At 55.8% G+C, this 20,723-nt stretch overlaps 1 protein-coding gene across 6 annotated transcripts in view; it reads right to left on the bottom strand.

Moving 5' to 3' along the window:
• The window catches only part of SH3PXD2A (SH3 and PX domains 2A), a 249,230-nt gene that overhangs the window by 9,552 nt on the left and 218,955 nt on the right, over nt 1-20,723 (bottom strand). For 4 of the 6 annotated variants that reach the window (XM_027529517.1, XM_027529518.1, XM_027529519.1 and 1 more), the window contains 6 exons: nt 18,552-18,665; nt 14,843-14,926; nt 9,770-9,887; nt 5,625-5,962; nt 4,609-4,658; nt 1,916-2,035 (listed from right to left, as the gene is read on the bottom strand). In XM_027529517.1, the coding sequence (XP_027385318.1) occupies nt 1,916-2,035; nt 4,609-4,658; nt 5,625-5,962; nt 9,770-9,887; nt 14,843-14,926; nt 18,552-18,665 (824 nt within the window). The remainder of the gene's footprint in view (nt 1-1,915; nt 2,036-4,608; nt 4,659-5,624; nt 5,963-9,769; nt 9,888-14,842; nt 14,927-18,551; nt 18,666-20,723) is intronic. The other 2 variants (XM_027529520.1, XM_027529521.1) reach the window with 1 other exon arrangement.

Raw genomic sequence — 20,723 nt, 5'->3', positions numbered from 1 at the left:
AGGGTGGGGGACTCCCTCTCTCCAAAGCCCCTGCCCCTGTTCTTCCAAGTCTCTGTCAACACCCTGGTGGAGCTGGCCTCCTGCACAGACCCTCACTTCCCTTCCTGCTGAGCCACTATGCTTAGAAAATGCCCTGTTCTCAGTCCCTACAAAACCCCACTCGCCAGGGACCCATCTGTACAGAAGATTGCCACTCCACCACTCCCATCCTCCAATCCCCCGTGCATTGCTGGCCCTCCCTTGGGGTCCCTGGAAAGGGTCTCTCAGGGCAGAAGAGAACAGGAGGGGGCAGGTGAACGGAACTCAGGTAAAGCCTGAGACCAGATCTCCCTGGCTTCCCCACTTCACGCCATTTCACGCCACTGAAATCCCACCACTGAGGAGCTCTTTGAGTTGGTTCCCCATGGGAAGGCTGGGGCTCTCAGTCATTCCCAAGAAGCTTCTTTCTAAACTGCTACTTGAGACTGGAGAAAGGCCAGGAGTGTGCTTGCCGGCTGTACCGAGGGCTTTCCACGTGTGCAAGCTCTGCATTCCAGGATACAGGGGCCAGCTGCATTCATTTTCCATGAGGGCATCGAGCATCCCAGGATCTGGGTCGTGGAACCAACCCCCCACGGATCCCGAGGGACAACTGTAATTTTGAACTGTGGAACACTCCTGGAAGAAGGGTCCCAGGGAGAAGGAGGGAGTCTCGAGAGCACTGGCTCTAGGGGCAGAGGGGGAAGGGAGGAAGGAGGAGATGGTCCTTCTGTGGCCAGCTCTCGGCAAACCCTGCCCTGCCTTGGGTCCTACATTTCATCCCTCGCTCTGCCCGCTCCACACTCAAGATGCCTGCCTGTGTAGATCCTAAGAATATCAGTTCTCTTACACTATGAACTTTGTAGGCTCTTCTGGAAGCACAGGCACCACTGAGAGGATGATTTCTCTTAGAAATTTAGTTCTAAGTTCTAGGCATGTGATTTAAAACATCCACGTTGGGGATATCACTTCCTCAATAGGTAGAGACTGCCCAATTACTCTTTTGATGGTTTTACAGGAAGTATTGGATTTAACTCCATTACTACACAGAGCCATCCAAGAGAAATGACTGAGTCAGGGATCTTCTCTGGCCCCTGGAATGCCACGTGTAGCGCCGGCCAGAGAGCGGGGTCTCATAAATGCTAGGAGATGGGCTGGGAGGAAGCAGGAAAGGGCCTATGACCCATCTGCAGAGAGAGCTCATTAAAACCTGGGGGAATAAATGCTAGGAGATGGACTGGGAGGGAGTAGGACAGGGCCTATGACCCATCTGCAGAGAGAGCTCATTAAAGCCTGGGGGAGAAGTGCCTAAATCAAAGCTCAGAGGTGCCTGTGGTGTGGACAAGGTCAGAACTGGGGTCCTCAGTACCTTACTCTGGCTGCCTGCTCCACGCTCTCCCAGCAACAGCATTTCCTAATGTAGGTCTTGTGGAACCCTGGCCCCCAGGTGCTCCTGGGCGAGGAAGGTAGGTGATCTGGTCTATTCCAGTCCCCTCTTAGAGACACACACAGTGACACCCCTATATCTAGGTTCTGAGAAGTTCTGCAATTAACGCAACAAAGCTGGCTGGGTTTTGTTTAAGACACTCTCCTCCAAAGTCATTCGACTCCAGAAGCCCTTTGTTTCAAGGCGTCTCCGTCACAGGCTCCTGTGATGAGCTTTGGGAAATGCTGGTGTGAGGGGAGCTGGGTGGAGACATGAGCTGTGGGTTCTAGTCCTGGCTGTGACACAGGCTTTAGGCGAATTCTCAGCCTTGTGGGTCCTGTTTCTGCACCTTTCCTGCCCACCCCTCAGGAATGTTTCCCCCCTGCCCCTACCCCCAGACATAAATGGGAAACACGGGAGGTCTCTGACCAGCATGAGTTATAACACTTAGCCTCATAGCCCAAGGCTCACCTCTGCCTTCTGTCCACCTCGAAAGCTGATCCCATCTGAAATGCACGACTGGAATTCAGCAATCGTGTAGTACTCCACCTCAACAGAAGGGGGCTCTGGCGGCTTCGGCAGCTGGAATCCCTGAGGCAGAGAAGGGCTCAGTGAGCAAGACCCACCTGATCAGAACGGTAACAGAGGTGAGTGTGGCACTTACAGCAGCTGGACAGCAGGTGACCTGAGGATTATCAATCACCTGAGTCTCAGGGTGTCTCCTTAAGAGACCATTCTCCTGCCCAGGCTCTCTAAGAATACCCAGGATTCAGTTGCAACTTGTTGGAGCTATGAAAATGACCCTCTAGTAAATCTCCACTCATATCTTCGGAATCCAGTTTTCAGGTCCCAAAGTGAACGTTAAAAAACAAAGAAACCGTTGTAACAAAGCCCTACACACTGCCCCCCGGGAGATGAAAGTCACATCCTTGAGTCTCAGGTGAAGGTCCACTGGGGTGACACCTCGCTACAGAGGTGTGGGGTGGGTGTCAGAGACTGTGGGGTTGGTGAGACAGCCCTTGGGTCGGTCATCATGATGATGTCAATGGTCAGGCAAGCATGGAATAAAGCTCAGGATCACTTGCTCTGGGGTGGGGTGATCATGCTGGGCAGCCTAAATGCTTCCTAGATGCTGGCATGTTGATACCTAAGCCTGACATGCAGAGAAATTTAGAATGTGGCCCCAGCCCATGACCTGTGAGCCTCAATCATTCGTTTTACAAATGTTGGTTTTGTGTCTGCTGGGTGTCAGCCTCTGTTCCAAGGCACCAGGCAACCAAGAATGAACGAGCAGGACAACCCTCTTGACCTTGCGGAGAGGACATTCCAGCTTTGGCTGGTCTCATCTCTGACGAACGAGGACCTGGTGTCTCCCTATCACTTCCAGTATGTCCTGGGATCATACAAAGAGGTTAAAATAAAAAAGGTACATGTATTTGGGAGGCTAGTGTTGGGGAAGCAGCTTTTGAGGACAACCTCAAATGACCCTGCCTTGCAGATGGATACATGTGGGCTCCAAACCCAGGTCAGCAGTTCATCAGCTGTGTGACCCTGAGAAAGGCCCTTGACCTCTCTGAGCCTCAGCTTTCTCATCTGTAAACTGGAACTAATAACAGCATCAGGAGAGAATGAAAACTTCTGGTCTAGCCAGGGGCACAGGAAACACTCTATAAATACAAGCCAAAGTTGAACACCATCCTGAAACACCATCCTATTCCTCTTAACCTGCCTTGTCCTTCAAGGCTCAGCATGTTCTATTCCTACCAGTCACTGCGGAACTGTCTCAGGTCAGAGTGAGTGAAGGGTGGGGGAGGATGGTTTTGAGGGATTGGATATGATCCGGTCAACTTTCCCTGCCCTGGTGCCTGGCCCTGCTGTTGTGAGCATATGCATATGTGGCCCTGGTCCCAGCCCAGCGTGACCCCCAGCCTGGTGGGAGTCAGCCAGACCTCGCTGGAAAGAGCAGATCTGCCTCTATGGGCTCTGCTCTTGGTAGGTGTGGAAGGAATCACCCCATTCTTGCCAAAATCAAGTCTGCCTGAAAATAGTCAGTGGGGCTGAGAGAGATGGGAGAAGGGGAGCCAGGGGCGGGGGGAAACAAGACAGAAGGTCCACTGGGGCTGGTGGCCAGGGCCAGCACGGTCCCATCTCCAGGGCCCATACCTTCAAGGTCCTGTTTACAGAAGGGCCACCATTCCAGCGACTGCTGCTATCCCCCTCCCCAGGGCTTAGGTCACTGATCACAGTAAATCTTGCTGCTAAGCCCTGACATGACTGTGGAAGCCTTGTCCCCCAGCACACAGAGCTGACAGAGGACATGAAAAGCTGATGACCAGCCTTCTACACACACCACCTCATCCCATCCTCATAACAGCCCTAAGGGATGAGTGGCATGGTCCCCCTCTCTTATAAATAAGGAAACTGAGGCCCATGGCAGGTGAGCAACCTGCCCAGGGGCTCACTGCTCCTAAATGTCAGAAGTGGAGCGTGAATCCATGCCTGGCAAAGCCCCACTCTTTCCACTGCATCCCGCGGCCCCGGATGACATTCTTCAGTTCTAGGGCTCTCTGCCTGCCACCTCTCACCCCAAGCCCCAGCACCCTGAGAGCCTGCCGGCCTCCCTGACAGTCTGGGTGCCAGAAAACCCCACCCACACAGCAGTGCTGAGCCTCTCTGAGCTTCAGCCTATCTAGTCCCTGCCATTTGCTACCCTCCCACTGAGGCTACTCACTGATCTATCCTCTGCCCTCCCAGGCTCTGGCCTCCATCGCATCCGTCGGGCACTTCCAAGCAAGGAAGGCAAAGCTGAATGGCTTCCAGGCTCGCATGGAGAGCAGCCCTATTTCCAGCCTCTGGCAATGCCCTGGCTGGACACTCTCGCCAGCCAGTCTAAATGTTTATGTCTGCCAATGCCGTGGCCAGGGTGGATTTATTTAACTTTGGAGAGTGCAGTGCCTTTTCGATTAAAAACTGTCCAGCTAGGCCCAAGGAAGGCTGGGATCCCCTGGCTTTCCTCCCTGCCCCCAACCCCACAGAGCTGGAAGCCCCAGCATGGCCCTGGGAAAGCTCTGGACCAACAGGCTCTGCATGGAGACAGTCAACTACTGGAGGCTACGAGAGTGCACCCAGAAAGGGAACAAGAAAGACAAACTGAACACACATACCAGGCTGGACTCTCTGCGAGGAGGAGGCCTTGTCCTCAGGTTCGGGGAGCCTAGAAGAGGAAACAGGGCTTCAGAAATCCCAGCCAGGCAACAGTGCCTTCCCTGCCTTCTCTGGGCACGACCTCCTGATCCTGGAAGTCCCTGCTTCTGTCCCACGTTTATGGGGAAATTGTGCCCTCGGTCACCATAGACAGCACAGTTGGGCTTCTTCTGTGGGAAGTCAGATCTTTAAGCTTCCTTAGCTGTGTTTCAAGGGGATCTGTGAACCCTCTAAAACGATGCACACATTTCAAAATGTATGGACACAGGGGCATTTTTTTCCAGGGGAAAGGGTAGATAGCATAATCAGATTTTCAAAGTTAGGAGAAGAGACCATGTCTATCCACCAAATCTTTAGAAGCTAGCACAGTGCGAGACAAGAGGAAATGCCCCCCAAACCCTTCCCAAGTGACTGCTCAGAAGGTTTCAGGCATAGAACTAATTTAAACAAGTTCAGAACTAAACTGAAAAGCAGCTTTCCTCCAGATTTTAAGAATGGCTGGACACAAACAGAAGCTGGCCTCATAATACAGAACAGTTTAACCCTCAACCACAGGCATCCCAGCCCCAGAGATGCCAGAGATTTGGAGGGGCCAGAAGCTGGGTTTCTCCTGTACGAAAGGAGGAGATTCTGGAAGAACACTGCTTGAAAGAGCTTGTGGAGGGAGGTACTCCCTCTAAGTGTCTCAGATTTCCGGTAGCTGGAGGAAGGCAACAGGAAGAAGGGGTAAGGCTCAGCACGATGCTCTGTCAGCTCTCATTCACAGAGCAGGCTTGTGTTGAGGGCCCCATTTCACAGTTGGAAGGAACTGACTTGTCCACATGTGATCAGCACAAGACAAGCTGGCACAGCGAGCCTGGGGTCAGGGGAGAATAATCTGGGGGTCATGCACACCCACCTTGGGCTTGCCCTATACCTCATGCCCCTTCTCTAAAGAGCGGCATGGTGAGGACCTGGGGGTCCGAGAGGCTCTTACTGATCTGGGCCCTCTGAGGGGCAATCCTGGCCACGGCTGGGGAGCCCTGGGCCAGCTTGGAGACGGTCCTCTCGGGGATGCCCAGCGCGCTGCCATTGGAGGCGTTGCAGAGGATGGGCAGGCTGATCTCCTTCTTGGTGATGGGGGGCTCCAGGCCCTCGCCTTCGGCCGGGGGGGTCTCCTTGTCCCCGGACGCCTTCTTGTTCAGCAAGTTGCTGATCTCCATGATGTTCCCAATGATCTCCACTGGGCCTGCCAGATTCTTCTTCCGTGCTGGCAGCTCGTCCTTGGCTTTCTTCAGGTAGGATGCTGGCGCCCAGCCCTCTTTGCCCAGGTATCTGCAGGGAGGAGAGGGACCTGGCATCAAGGGGGAGCCCTGGCCAGACCCCAGGCTCCATCTGGCCTTGCCTGGCTGAGCTTTCTCTACTGCACCTGCAAGACACTTGGCAAAGCCACTACTCTGGAGAGAACTGAATGAGGGCCAGTGGAACAATGCCTAGAACACCCTTTCTTCCTCTCTGTCTCCTAGGTCTTTGCCTGATCCCTCTTGGTGTGGGCCCTCATGGTCTGCAAAGTCAGGCAAACATGGGACCTTGACATGAGAAGATTCTTCAGATTTTGGGTTGCCTAAAAGGTAGATTTTACCATGACCTGCTGCCTCACGACAGCAGAGGGCAATTCTAGAGATAAGAAAGGAGAAGATGGGGACTTCCCTGGTGGTCCAGTGGGTAAGACTCCACACTCCCAATGCAGGAGGCCCTGGTTCAATCCCTGGTCAGGGAACAATATCCCAATGCCACAACTAAGTGTTTGCATGCTGCAACTGAGACCTGGTGCAGCCAAATAAATACATAAATAAAAATAAATATTAAAAAAAATAAGAAATGAGAAAGCGAAGCTCCAATACTTTGGCCATCTGATGCAAAGAGCTGACTCAATGGAAAAGACCCTGATGCTGGGAAGAATTGAAGGCAGTCCATGGGTTTGCAAATAGTTGGACACAACTTTGTGACTGAACACACACACACAGAGTTAAATGCCCAGTTGGAGAGGAAAGTATGATCAGAGAGGTGAAGTGGCAGCACAGGGGACAGTCATGAAACCTGAGTTCTGGTCTATGGTACTTTGGAACACGATCCTCTCCTGGAGCTCAATTTTTTTTTTCTCTTCTGCAAGAGGCTGGGATAGAGTAGCTGCAAACATTTATTCAGAAGGACAGACATAGTGAGACCAACTGGGAAGATGTGTATAAAGAGTGCCCAAGTAGGGAATGCATCCACTGTAGGAGGAGCAGACAGATCAAGTTCACAGAGCAAGTCCACGAACAGACCAGTGCTCAAGAGGACAACTCAAAGGACTCGGGGGAGGACGGGTTACTCAGTGAGTGATCTGGGGACGACTGATGATCCATCAGGAAAATCCAGTGAGACTCTGGCCTTACAACTGTGTAGCAATGTTAAAAATGCAAGTTGTGAGTATCTCCTTAATCTTGGGGGTTGAGAAAACCCTTCTGAGTGGAACTCCAAAAGCAGAAAGTATAAATGAAAAGCCTAAATAAAGCACATGACTGGATAAAATCAAAGCCTTGGCATGGCAAAGCAAAAACGAAATGAAACAAAACAAAACGAAAACAAAACCCCAAACCCATAAACAAGAGCAAAAGGCAAATGACAGGGCCGACTTAATTTTAGGGGATTTGCCGACTTCTGAAAATAAGCTTTTCCCTTTTTCCCTCATGGTGTTGAGCTTCTACCCAAACCCACTGGGAGCTTACTTCCTGGTCCAGCAATTGCTGGCCAATGCCCCAGAGTCTGGGGTGCAATGTCCCTGCCTGCTCCCTGGGACATCTGGCTGTCTGGAATGGCTCCTCCATGCCAGATGTCTGACAACAGCACCCCCCACCCCCCACTGCCTGCCTCCCTGATCAGGCCTGGTTCTTGGGGGCTAATTAGGTAGGAGAAAAGGGAATGCGGAAGTTCAAGATTCTAACATGTTTGAGCTTTGCTGGAAAGCTCAGGTAGGAGGTGGCTTCTTACATTCACTCACATGAATGTGCGGGCAGACTGACCCAGGCTTGTCTGTCTGGCTCCGTTTTGGGGCTTGGAAGGCACATATCAGTGAATAAATGGATGGAAGTCAGAGAGCTGGCAGACAGAAGCACAGTCTCAGGGGTAGATGGAAGCAACTAGCAAAGGTGCGTAATTTTACGTATACCAACAACCAAGGCTCAGGAAAGCAAAGTGAGTAGCAGAGGGTAACACCGTGAGCAGCTGGCAGCATCCTGCCCAGAAGTGGGTGCCCTTCATCTAGGAAGATGATGAACCTCTGGCCACTGCGAGCACCCTGTGTGGAGAGGAGGGGCTGGGTCTCCTGGGGTGATGGGCAGGGCTGCTCACTGTTCAGAGGGCTCCTGTTCCAAACCCCAATGTGCTCACTTGGTGCTACATGGATAAAATTAGATTCCAGACGGGAGATGCGAGGGAATCAGGAGCGGCTGTGTGTGCTTGGGTCCAACTTTGCTCACATCTGCTTTCCAGCTCTGGAGCACGGAATGACTCCAGAGGGAAGCGAACTGGAAAAGGAGGATGGGGAGAGAGGGGGAAGAGAGGGAGAGAGAGAGAGAGTGTGTGTGTGTGGGGGGGGTGGGCGTGGAGAAGAAAGACAGGAAGTAAGGATCAACATAGAGCCTGGGATGCTGGGAAATGGCATATTTAAGGGGGTGTTGGCAACCTTCTTAAGGTGGAAACTTTCAGCAGGGTTTTCTCAGTTGAAGCTCCCACTGGCTGAATGGCCATGCCATAGGGACAACAGTTGACTAGATGAACCAACTCAGTGATTTCACTGGTCATTTTAGAAAACTAAGAAAAAACCCCAGCAGCCTTGTAGATAACCTCTGGGTGGATGATTTAGGTTAGCAGCCTGCTAGAATGTTCCCTGGCCTTCCCATGCAGGCTTGTGGCAGCTGGATTGTGGGCTTGGCACTAGTTTCCATTGTCCAGGCACACAGTCCTGAACCACCTAACGGGACAGAAATGGGCACCTCAGCCCCAGGACTGGTATGCACAGGGTGGAGGGGCAGAGGCGGCTATGTCCTGGCAGGTCACACTAAGGTTCAGGTGGCCGGCGATCTTCACCTCACCCGTCAGCACAGACCCCTCTTAACACTGCATGGTGCGCCATGTTACAAGCAACTGTCCTGTGAGTACCCCCACCACCTGGGCTACCTACGCCCTCGGTGGGAGAAGGCTCTCACAGCACCCTGCCCACAGAGGGTATGGGGTTCCCAGGTGTGGTGAGGTGGTCCTCATAGCCCACAACAGGGACTATTGGACATCAGGGTTACAGGCAGAGAAGAGAAACTGGGTAAAGTCATCACAGCTGAACTGCTTCTAAAGAACCCAAAAACATTTCCTGGGAGTAATCCCCTTAGCTGGCCTGGGCAGAGGGGCCTGGAGGGCAGGACCTGGTAGGAAGACGTGAGTGAAGCCTACAGGGTTGAGCCTTCTTCCCCGAGCGTCAGGAAGCTCCCCACTCCCCTTCTCACACCCCCAGATGGGTTTCTCAGCTGGGAAGCAGGATGAGGCCCAAGGAGAGGGAAGGGCAGAGCAAGAGGCCTCTGAAGCAGGCCTGGGCTCAGGCCTCATTTCCGCCCCAGCTCTCTCAACTATGGAGCCAGCCCTGCCGAGTGGAGCAGCTGGGGCCAGAGCTTGTGTCTGGGGACCCTGGTGCTGAGCCGTGGGCAGCAGGGGCCGCCCGCTGCGACTTCAGCAAGGCCTGTGGACGCCGGCATTCCAGGTGGCCCAGGCTGCAGAGCACGCCGGGCAGCCAAGGCCGGACACAGAAAACCAAGTTCAGATGTGCTGGAGCCTCTTGGCAGATGCCCAGGAAGGTATTGCACCACAGCCTGCAAGCCGAGCCGGGGCCCCTGCGCCCTGCTGGCCGTGGCTCGACTCTGCTTTACGTGTCCCATTTATGTGTCCCGGGAGGGAATCTGCAAGACGAGCCTCTGTGTCAGAGTGGTTCAGCTGTGTGGAGCTGAAGCAGACAGGCCGGGCCATGGGCGCCCAGCTTCGGTCAGGGTCTGCCTGCCAGCTGCTGCCCAGGACCGGCCTGGGGGCACCTCACTCCTCTGCTGCGGCTCCTACCTGATGTACCACCAGCCTTCCAAATTCTTCCGGATCACCTCCACGGTGACTCCCTTCTCAAAGCCAATCTCGTCCTTGCTTTGGCTGGCGTAAGGCTGCACGGTGACGTACTTCTCCTCTGCGGGTTGTGGGTGAAGCAACAAAGCATGATTATTTGCGGACAGGGTACAGGTCCTTTTCCCCATCTCCCTTTCTTCCCTGGCCTGGCCTCACTTAGTTGGTGCCTGGAGTGTGCTGGGTCAGCCTCTGGCTTTTCCAGGAAAGGGAGGAGAAGGGACCCAGCCTCACAGCTGCACCCTCAGGCGGCCCTGCAAGACCCAGGCCGCACAGAGCTGGCTCTCCCAGCCTCCCAGTCCCATAATTTCAGCCAGGGTGCAGGGGCCTGGAGTCCTCAGGGCCCCCGAAAATCCCTGGACTAAAGCCAGGGCCACGAGGAATCTGGCCCTCATGGGGCCTGAGTTAGGGAGTCTGGGAACAAACCTGGATGTCCCCTCAATGTCCAGAGGCCCCTCAGCAAGCCCTCTCCTTCCTGAACATGCCATCCATGCCCCAGGCCTGCTCTCCCAGCCCTTTTCCAGCCGTAAACTCGTCCTCTGTCCAGCCTTCCCACAGCTCCAGAGGCGCCTCAGTCCCCCTTATGACTCAGCTGATCACCCGATCCCATCATTTCCCCAAGGGGACCCCATGGGCATGCTTATGCGTCTGGTTAAGGGTCCCGTGGCCACACGAGCAGTGGCCACACTGAGAGCAGCACAGTCAGGCAGGAGCCCCGAGCTGGCTAAGATGACCTCAGCACTTGGCGGAACCCCACTTGGAGCTGCCTGCCCTGGGCTCTCCGTAGCACTGCACCCCCTGCTTGGGGCTCCCCAGGAACTGGGAGAGGGGCTGAGGTGGAAGCTGAGGTGGAGCATGACGGGTAGGTGTGGGGAGGCTGGGCAATTCACATCTTCCTGGATTCCCTTGGGCCTCTCTCCTGGCAGGGACCCTATGCCTCCGAAGTCCTCGCTCAGGCTTCCAGGGAGGTGCTGGGGACAGGGAGACCCACCGCTGATGGGGCACAGACACCCTGCCTCCAGGGGGAGAGCCTCCCTAGAGGAAGGGCTGGGGAGGGAACACACAGCCCCACCCTCGCCCTCACCAGAGAGAGAGAGAGTGGCAGAGACAGACAAGGACACCGACCCGCAGAATACCCTTTGGGAGGCTCACCCTGAACCTGTGCTGTCCTCTCAAACCTGGATTCTCCCTGGGGGCTGAGAGTGCCTGGCACACAGGAGGTGCTCCAAAGGGACTATGGAGTACACCGAGGAGGAAACTGGTGGGCCGAGCTGGGGCAGGATACTGGCACAGAGAGGCTGGCTCTGAGACGGCTGCCCCTCAGCCCCTCAGCTGGACCGTGACGGGCGGCCTGCTCAAGCTCTGGCAGCAGTGGAGGAGGGGGCAGCTGCCACCCTAACCCCTGGCTCAGGGGGGTCATCTGTTCATTCTGCCCTAGATTACTGGGGCCCTGTCTGCAGCCCTGTGCTGGTGGAGACAGCAGCTCCCTTTGGGGTGGAGGCAGCTGTCCTGCCCAGCTGCAAGGACAGAGCTGGCAGGCCACTGGGCGAATCTGAAAGGCTGACAAGGGGCCAGAGGTAGGCGATGCCCGCCCCCCTCAAGGAGCCTCCATAGTCCTGCGTGCTCTATTCAACTGCAAGCGTTTCTCAGCATCGACTCACTCCTGGAAGCTTTCAGATTCCAATCCAGCAATACTGGGGAGAGCCGCCAAGACTGCCTGAGAACCTGGTCCGGCCAGATTCTGACTTGGGCTTTGAGAAGTTCCATGTCGTACAGTCCAGGCCCCTGCACTCCCACCCATTCCTGGTCTTGCTCCATTTTCCAGTGGGACACCGTAAATCCTGGCTCAGGCGGTGGGATCCAGGGTCCTGAGGTTGGGGGTGAGCCGAGGCCTGGCCTCCACATTTTGCCTTTGCTCAGTCGGGCTATTTTTAAAAGGCTGTGGTTCACGCAGGAAGCCATCATTACAGTTTCCCTAGGCAAAGCTGCTTTTGCAGAGAAAAATTACAGCTCTTCTCTTGGGCAGATGAGAGGAGCCCTGCCCTGCTGCACGGCAGAGGTCAGGCCGACACTGTATCGTTGGGGGTCAGGCTTCAGCACCAGCCCCCCCCAGCCTGTGTGCTGAGGACAGAGCTCTGAGGGCCAGGTCAGAGTCCTGCTTTCTCCTGCCGCTCCTGGGGTGGGCAGTCCAGGGATATCGGTGTTACCCAGGGAAGCTGAGCTGCTCCTGCACAAAACCCTCTTCATGGTGGCCCTGCGGCTAACGTGAACACAGAGAGTTTATGCTCTGGGAACACATGGGAGTTTATGCTCCTGGAAGAGACCTGGCTGCCTCGGGGGCTTGTCCTGCCCCGTCACTAGAGGTTCCAGGAGGTGAGAATGCGGAGCCCTGATCCCAGGCAGGGCAACTCTGCCAACTGGTCTGTACAGGGGTTCTGTTTTCTGTCACATCTGGCTTGGATGATGAAAGTGTGGGCTACACCTCCGAGTGGACACATGGCCCACGATCTCAGTTCTTTTCTCCCAGGTTTCCCTGAGGCAGAGCAGCGCCGGTCCCTCCACTAAACAGGGGCCACAAATCCCACCTCAGGAGGCCAGAGAGGAGGATGCCCAGACTGATAGAAATGACCTGGGGCTGGGGGGGATGCAGATTGGGGTGCAACTGAGTCACTTGCATTGGTTGGGATCTCTAGAAAAGAAGTCCCTTAGGAATCAAGTTGAGAGAAGGGGTCCGGGAGTTCTGGGGGGCACCTCTGGGCTTCTTGGAAGTGCCGAAGCTGCGGTCACTCTGATATGCCATCAAAGGTTGGTTGCCATCTCGCCCCAGGGAGGGCTGGCCAGGCCGCCCACGGGGTGGGTGGGTGGGAGGTGGACAGGCCTGTTCTGGTTTTGGAGGCAGGGGCTGGAGAGCCTTGCAGTTTCCAAACCACAGACGCCTCCTCCTTCCAAACACTTTCCCCTCCGTCAGCAGTCTCCCTGGCTCCCCTCCCAGCCCCCACAACTTACTCAACCCCGCTGCAAGAGGCCTTTTGATTCCAAAGGCCTGGTTGGCTGCAGGACTCAGGGAGAGGAGGCCCCGGGGAAGCACTGCTTTTCTCTTGTCTAGTTAGGTACAGCCCACTGCCTGCTCCCCCCTCGGCAGTTCGGCTGTTAGCAGCGAAGCTTCTCCAGCCAACTTTCTGCGTTTTCCTTGGCTGCCTGACTTAACTTAGCCCTAATTTAACTTAGGGCAAAGACCGGGAAATGATGTTGTTTAGGTCTTTCATTTAAGAGAGAGAAGTCGTGGGCCTGTTTTGCTTGCATATTTGCATATGTACGGGTGGTCACAGAATGAATGCATTCAATTGGGTATTTGTGTCCACTTACATCATCATATGTTTATAATGGTGACTACGCTGTGGACATACTTGTGATATAAGTTATGATATGTGAGTGCATATGCACCATATGTGTACTTGTGAGGTAGCTGCAGAGGAGTGCCCATGACGTGGTAGTGTGGATAATGCATTTGTGACTGTAAAAATAGTGCAACTGTGGAAGGGTCTACACGAGGCTGCCTGAATGTGCATCTGTGAGCAGCCGTGTGCAGGGCACTGCAGGTATGCAGGTGTGTAGGGGCTGGACGGGCAGTGTGCTGAGGCCCTCAGGGTGGTGTGCTGGTGGTCGTGCTTCACCGACTGCAGTGTCCGTGAGTCCACGTGGTTGTGGAGACAGAGGTGTGCTTGGGGTTCAGTGTGTGTTGGTGTTTGGAGCGGACACAGAAGGGGATGGGGGAAGGTAAAAACCTTCCTCCCTGCACTTCTGCCAGGCCAATGTCCCACTGTCCTTTGCTGCTGAGGCTCAGGGCTGTGTCGCAGCCTGGCCCCCCACCTTCCTCCCTCTAGGGTGCCTTTGTTTCACATCCAGCCTGTTCTTTCTGCTTCAGTGACTTGGCCCCCTGCCCTGCGCCAGCACCCAGGGTCCAACCGTGCTCCGCCCTCAGGACAAGCTGGGCTCCTCGCGGTCAGTGCTCTGGCCTGATGCGAAGCCAGCCCCAGTAGAGTTCAGGCTTGTTGCTGCTTGGGGCAGACACCAAAACCGAGTCTCACAGTCACTCAGAAACAAGCGTTAGGGGTGGAGTGTGAGACCTGGGGCATCCCTGCTTTTCTGGAAAAGCCAGTGCTCGTGACACACCCTCCTAGCTGCGCCATCATTGTTTGGAACACGCCCTCCGCTCCCCTCGAGGCAGGAGACATGGGCCACCCACTGGCCTCAGGGCTCTGGAGATGTTTAGAGGTTTGTTCAGAGGCCCACCCCTAATTTCCCTACCTCCCAAACTCCTGGTTTTCGGAAAGGCCCTAGATTGGGAAACGTCTGGGCTCTCAGTCAGCCTTTGTGGCAGGCCAGGGGCCTCTCTGGAATCATCTTGATAAGGCTAAGTCCCATTGGCCAGGCCTGGGGTGCTAGAGCCCCTGGCTGGACCTGCCCCACCCTTAGAGCTGGCGGGGGCTGTGCGCTTGGACCCACAGGATTTAGACTTTGGTCCCTTCCAGTTTCCCTGGAACTGTAGGAGGTGGGAACGGCTCCGCCTCCTTCCTCATCTGTCCCTAAACCACTGCCAGGTCGGCTTCGGCCGAGGAAACCCCTCCTTAGAGGAAGGAAGCAGGGAACAGCTCGGGGTGAAGGCAGGGACCAGGCAGAGACTCAGACCCACTCAGTTCTCTTATTCTGCGGTTTCAGGACCAACATGCCCCTTCTCAGAGTCCAGCTCCCCCACGATCCTGTATAAGTCCCATGACCCTGCCCCCAGGATGCTGGCCAAAGCCAGAGCCATCCCCAGTGTCACCCCGATTCCCAAGCAGCCCCTGCACCCTCCCAGGCCCCTCCCGCCAGCTAGAGTAGGTGAGAGGACAGTCTGGCTGGTGAATCTAGGTGAGGAGGCCACGGGGCAGAGAGGAGCAGAGCCCAGAAAGGAGGAGGAGCGTTAGTGAGAGAGAGAGGCAGCAGCTGGGGGTGAGCAGAAGCTAGCTCCACGGTCACCTCGGCTGTGCTGCCTGTTGACCATCCCGCCCAGCGTCCACCGGCGATCCAGGCGCCGCAGGTGGGCCTTGCGTCTCTTGGACACTGGTGTGGGAGATGGCGATGGAGCACGCGGCCGACGGGCACCGGCGGAGAGAATGCAGATGAGGATGAGATGGGATGGGGGGAAGGGGCAGAGGGAGGGGAGGTGCACACCCCTAGGTCTCCACATGCCCAGACCAAGCCCCAGGGGCACAGACAGGGCTATATGGGCGAAGAACTGACCGGTGACATCGCTGGCAGGGGGCAAATAACTCAACCCAAGCCAAACTGTTTGGTTATGCCCCTCAGCCTGGGAGGGGCTAAGACTTTAGAATCCCAGCACCTGAGAGAGGAAGAGGCTCCATGGCTCCAGCCCAGTGCAAGGATGACCCTCGGAGGCAGCCCCAGAGGAAAACGTGCCCCCCACGATCCCTGGGCATTGATGGCTCCCAGGAGCATATGCCCCGCCTCCACCAGAGCTCACATCAGTCTCCCATCCCCACCCACTCACTCAGCAAGTCCTGCTTGTGAACCTGCCACCATGAGCCAGGCACCGCATGCAGAAGGATAAATGTGCCCCAGGTGGAGACTTGGGGTCCCTTCCCTGGGGACTTGCAATTCTCACCATCCTGGTTTGGATTTGTCTTTGCGTTTTCAGTAATCCCCAGTGGATCAAATCTGCTGAGGGCTAAGTCTCCATATCTCTGCATCCCCAGGGCTCAGCAGAGGCCTGACCCCCTCTGAAATGTTGCTGAGTGAAGCACAACACAGGAGGAGGCCACAGGCCTGGGTATGTTCCTGCCCCACGCACTGCCCATTGAATTCCAGACAGTGGGGGACCTGCCTCCCAGCTGCTCACTGCTCCACACCCCTCCTATCCACACAGGTCCTCTGGCTGCTGTGGACCAGCTCGACATGCCCCCTTGCCTTCCTAGGGGACACCAGGTGGGTCAACTCCCCCCCTCCCAACCCCAGGCACTGCAGGAGGAGGGAGCCAGGCTGCCCAGGTCTGGGGGAGGAAGGCTGGCAGCTAAGAATCAAACTGTCCAGACATACCCCAGCCACACCCCATCCAGGCCACCTGGGAAGTACTCGTTTTTCCAGAGGCAGGAGAGTAGCCTGTTTGACCTGCTTCCTGGAAGTGGGAGGCCTGAGGGATGGATTCAGTCCAGGCTGCACCGCCCGCTTACTATGTCATCATGGCAGGCTGCCAGCCCTCTGTAAGCCTCTGTTTCCTCATCTGTCTTTGGGGTGGACACCATCTGCCCCGGTGTGAAGTGAGACAAGGACTGAGTGGGCTCCATGGAAGAGAGATGAGGTCCTACGTGAGGTCACACTGGGAAGAACCCGAACAGCTGACCTCCCGGGGTGTCTACCTGGTTTCTCTGTGGGAAGAGGAGCTTCCCTCAGCTAATGCCCAGCCTTGGGCCACCTTAGCAATAAGTAATACTTACCCAGTTTAAACCAGGTGCCAAGACCATCTCACAAAGGCCCCAGGTAGTCAGCACTCTGCCCATTCTAGAAATGGGAGGCCAGAGGCACAAGCAAGGAACGTGAGCTGTTAGGGAAGCTCTGATGGGATGAAAGGGTCCGATTTCTATCTGCAGGACTCAGGGGATCTATAATGGGGTGGGAACAGGGCCAGGGCAGAGATGGCCTGAGAAGGGACCAGGGTGGTGGGACCAGCGTAGAGACTGGTAGACACAGCACAACTGCTGGGCCTAGGGCTGGGGGACTGAGCCTTGAGCCCTTCTGTAGAGCTGGGGGTAGATGCCCACAGTGTGATGATGGAATTCACAGCTGCCCAAATGTTGCCGGGGTACTGGCACACAGATCCTATCAGAGCGTGCAGAAGAACCTATTATCAGAAGGTTTGCCTTGAGCATACATGTGTGCACATACACACACACACACATACACACACGTCCTCTGAATGCGGAACCTGCACTGGCTGCCTGGTTCTTACTCCATCGAGGTCAGACGTCTTTACAACCCGCTACTGCTTGTTCTGTGAAAAGCACCCAATCTCTCTTCAAACCAGCTTGGCAGCAGTGCCCACGCAACCTCTCAGGCTCCTTCCTGCCCACTTGTGTCCTGGTCCTCCAGCATCTCCCAACGTCTGGCTCTCTTGCCATCACCTTTTCAGGAGGGGCTCCAATTCCATACACACTCTCTCCTAGAATTGCTCATAAGCAAAATGCATCACAGAGAGGCGTTCATGGTGGGAAGACCATCAGCAGGGAAGGCTGACCGGGGGCTCAGGCCTTATAAGGACAAACGTGTATCTAGATTCCCTGAAGCCTCAGCTACTGCACCGGGGAAATGGAGGTGGTGCCAGAACCCTCCCTACCCTGGTCCCCAGTTAAAAGTAACAGGGCAGAAACCTAGGAGTGAGTGAGGCCTCAGGTCACTCTAGGGATGGTTACTTCCGAAAAGCCCTGGGGTGACCCCCAGGATGCGGAACTGGATAGGAGGGGAGTCTGAGTGACTGCGGACAAAACAGAGCAGATCCAACTCAGGGGTTGTGACCCTGCACCGCTGCAGTGATGAGATGGAGGACAGGCTCAGCCCCAGGGCTCGGGGAGCAGCCAGGAGGGACAAGCACCCGGACTGAACATGACGGCCCTGCCCGACGGGGCCAGGAACCTGTCACAAGGCAGACATGCACTGCAGGGGCTGTGGCACTGATCAAGGGACAGAAACGCAGCGTTTACAGGGGAGGAAGGGCAGGGCTCCAACTGCCCGGTGATCGACATTCGGGGAAGGATGAATAAGGAGCTGGCGCTGGGCAGGCTGCTTATTTTGGCTTGGGCAGTGTGGAGTGGGGGTGGGGAGGGGCAGGCTTGGAGGTGGCCTGAGCCCTGGGCGGTGGGCATCCATCCCCCTGGCTCTCAGAGGTGCCCAACTGGACGATCCTCACTGACCGTTAGGGCAAGCATTCCTGCTGCCAGAACAAGGGAGGTTTGGAAGTCACCAGGAGCAGGCAGACTTGCTGGGCTCTGGCAGCCTGCTCTGGGGAATACCCAAGTCCACTGGACAGGCTGAGCAGGCCAGTGCTGGCTGCGGGGAAGGGGCAGGCTCTTGGAAATGCAACGGAGAAAACCCCAGAAAAACCTCTTAAGGCCAGAACTAATCAGGGAGGTTGATGGTGCAAGGGTTGAAGCCACCTCTGGGTTCCGGCAACACAGAGAAACGACTCCCCCACCTGCCCACCATGTCCGCACCCTGGGCTGGGCTAATAGGTGCCTGAAGGCGAGGCCTCCGAGCAGACTGTGAACAGCAGAAGTGCCGTGCACACAGCCCCTTTGGGGTCGTCCCTGCCACAGAGCACAGTGCGGGATGGGGGAGGCAAAGGTGGATCTCGGTAGGGGCCCCCAGAGGAATCTAGGGCTTCTGGGGGGAGAGGGAGCTGTAGGGGATGAGCCCTGTTATCCCTAGTCTCTGACCCAAAGTTGTCAAAACCTGAGACCCAGACCCTAGGAGAATCTCCAATCTAGTTTGAGTCCCATCCAGGACCAGAGAGGACTGACCTGGATAGGAGGTGAGCTTGTGGGCTGGCCCCAGGGAGATGGGCCCCAGGGAAAGTAGGGGAACCATGATCCAGTCTTTTTAGAGTTTCTGATGGTCTTAGGGAGAAGGGTGGGAAAGCTGTATCACCACCCCGCCCCTTGAACCTGCAGGCCCTTACCTTCTCCAGTCTTGGAGGTGTTGATATCTGAGTCGTCCCGAGTACCATTCTGGGCCTCCAGGTAGGTGGCAGGGACCCAGCCCTGCTCCTCAGAGGTGCTCACGAACCACCAGCCTGCGGCAGGAACAAGAGAGAGTGCAGCCATGAGAGTCAGCGGATGGCTGAGGTGGGGAGGGGGCCAGGACAAGGAGGAAGGAGCAGAGGAGGGCAGAGCACAGAGCCACACGGCCCCGGGCCCCAGCAAATGCCTGGCCCACATCCAGCCTCCTGGAGCCCAGGTTCCTGGCTGAGGAAGGAGAGACCAACACAGTCCCTGAGAAGAGGGGGCCTGATGGACCGCAACCCACCCACACAAACATGTGATACACCTGAAAATGAAATGGACACAGTGATATGCCCAACACACGAAAGTCACCTTGCGGGAAAGGCCAAGGGGGCTCCAGCCAAACACAGAGACCACGTAGGGTCTTTCAAGCCCACTAGGACCACCAGTGTGGCCTGGAGCTTGACCATTTTCTCTGGTTTAACGATACCTGGCAGTAAAAAGGCCTCACGAAAACATTCACGGTCATTGCTCCCACTTGCAGGTCAGTGGTAATTTCACATCGGTGCTAATCACAGCTGCCTTCAGTGTGTTGACAACTCCATCACAGTAAGTGGGCACTGCACCCTCGAGTGACCCTCGACGGTCATGGCCAAGTGAGAGCAATACATTCACTTTCTCTCCCAATTGTTGGCTCATTCATTCATCATTCAGACAAAAGCTGAGCCAAATACTCCAAACTCTGAAGCTGTGGCACTCCACTGTCTTTCATTCCTTCCTAGGAGGTACTTTTCACAGGAGCCTATCTCTGCTCGCCTCCCATTCTGATTCTTCCCTGCCTCCAAAGCCATCTGGCACCGACGCTCTTTTCTGTCTGTGACAGAGCTCACTCACCATTTCCAAATCTGGACTGCAACCTTTCAAGAGACTCCAGGGCTCCTCCCTAGGCAGCACACTGAGGCCCCATCACTGCCCACAGCAGTGAGCGGCTACCCAAGGAGGGGGCACATGGGGACCTCCAGGCTCTCCCAGCTGGGCTTAGCACTGGGAGGTGGAGAAGGCTGCCTGGGGGCTGCTATGACAACAGTGGAGAGGGGCAGAGGACAACAGTCCCCCCCCTGCACAGGACCTCACACCCAGGGTCATCACTTAGGTCTTCAACTTCCAGTGCTCCGGGTCACAGGGCTGGGATAGCACACATCCTGTGGTCTAGTCTTGAAGGCCCACTGCACCCTACCCTTTCCAAGAAATTCCACAACACTCTGCACGCAGCTCTGCAAAGCTTATGATCCGCCATGACATCTGTATGATACTGTAACATCGGATACAGTCCTTGTTCGTCTGTCCACACCCACAGAATGTCCAGCACAGAGAGTGGACCCTAAGTAGAACTCGGGACCCTGGGTGATTAGGATGTCCATGGAGGTCATCAGTTGTATCGAATGGACCACTCTGGTGGGGGATGTTGACGACAGGGCAAGCTGCTTGCGTGTGGGGGGACAGATGTATATGGGACCCCTCCCACTCAATTTTCCTTGACTTAAACTGCTCTAAAAACAAAAACAAAGTCTTAAGGAAAAGAAAAAGTTTCAGACAAGGGTTTGGACTTCTGAGGCCCAGCCCTTAGCTGGGTCACTGCCCCAGGGGACTCAGGGTGGAAGCCTTCATTCTCTGTGTGCCAGATTCAGGTCAATTCCCGCGCCCCTCACCCAAGGGGGATGGGTGTGGGCCATGTGCACACTCCGGGCCTACCCACCCGGGCAGCACTGCCATCCTACCTAGAGCCTTGGCCATAACCGCGTGGCTGCTCAGGAGGCTGTGGCTGAGAGACCCCAAAGCAGCCAGAAGGCATGGACTTGCAGGGGTCTCTGCCTGGGGTGGCTTCTCCCCTTCTCTCAGGCTGTGGGGGAACTTTCAGGAACCCCAACTGTTCCTGCCAATAGGCCCCAAGCCCAGTGTTCTTTCCCAGAGTCTGACTGGACGTCACAAAACTGCCCACCTCACAGACGTTCCCACCCTACGGCTCTGCCTCCTTGACCACAGGAGTGGGTGCGTCTGGCCACTGTGTTCCGACGGGCCTGTCACCTCCCCAGACACTGTAACGGTTCACGGGCTTCTCCTGGAATGGA

Source organism: Bos indicus x Bos taurus, chromosome 26 (genome assembly GCF_003369695.1).
Source record: "Bos indicus x Bos taurus breed Angus x Brahman F1 hybrid chromosome 26, Bos_hybrid_MaternalHap_v2.0, whole genome shotgun sequence".
NCBI lineage: Eukaryota > Metazoa > Chordata > Mammalia > Artiodactyla > Bovidae > Bos > Bos indicus x Bos taurus.
The sequence above is the reverse complement of the archived record's forward strand: the minus strand, read 5'-3'. Positions and strand labels throughout refer to the sequence as shown.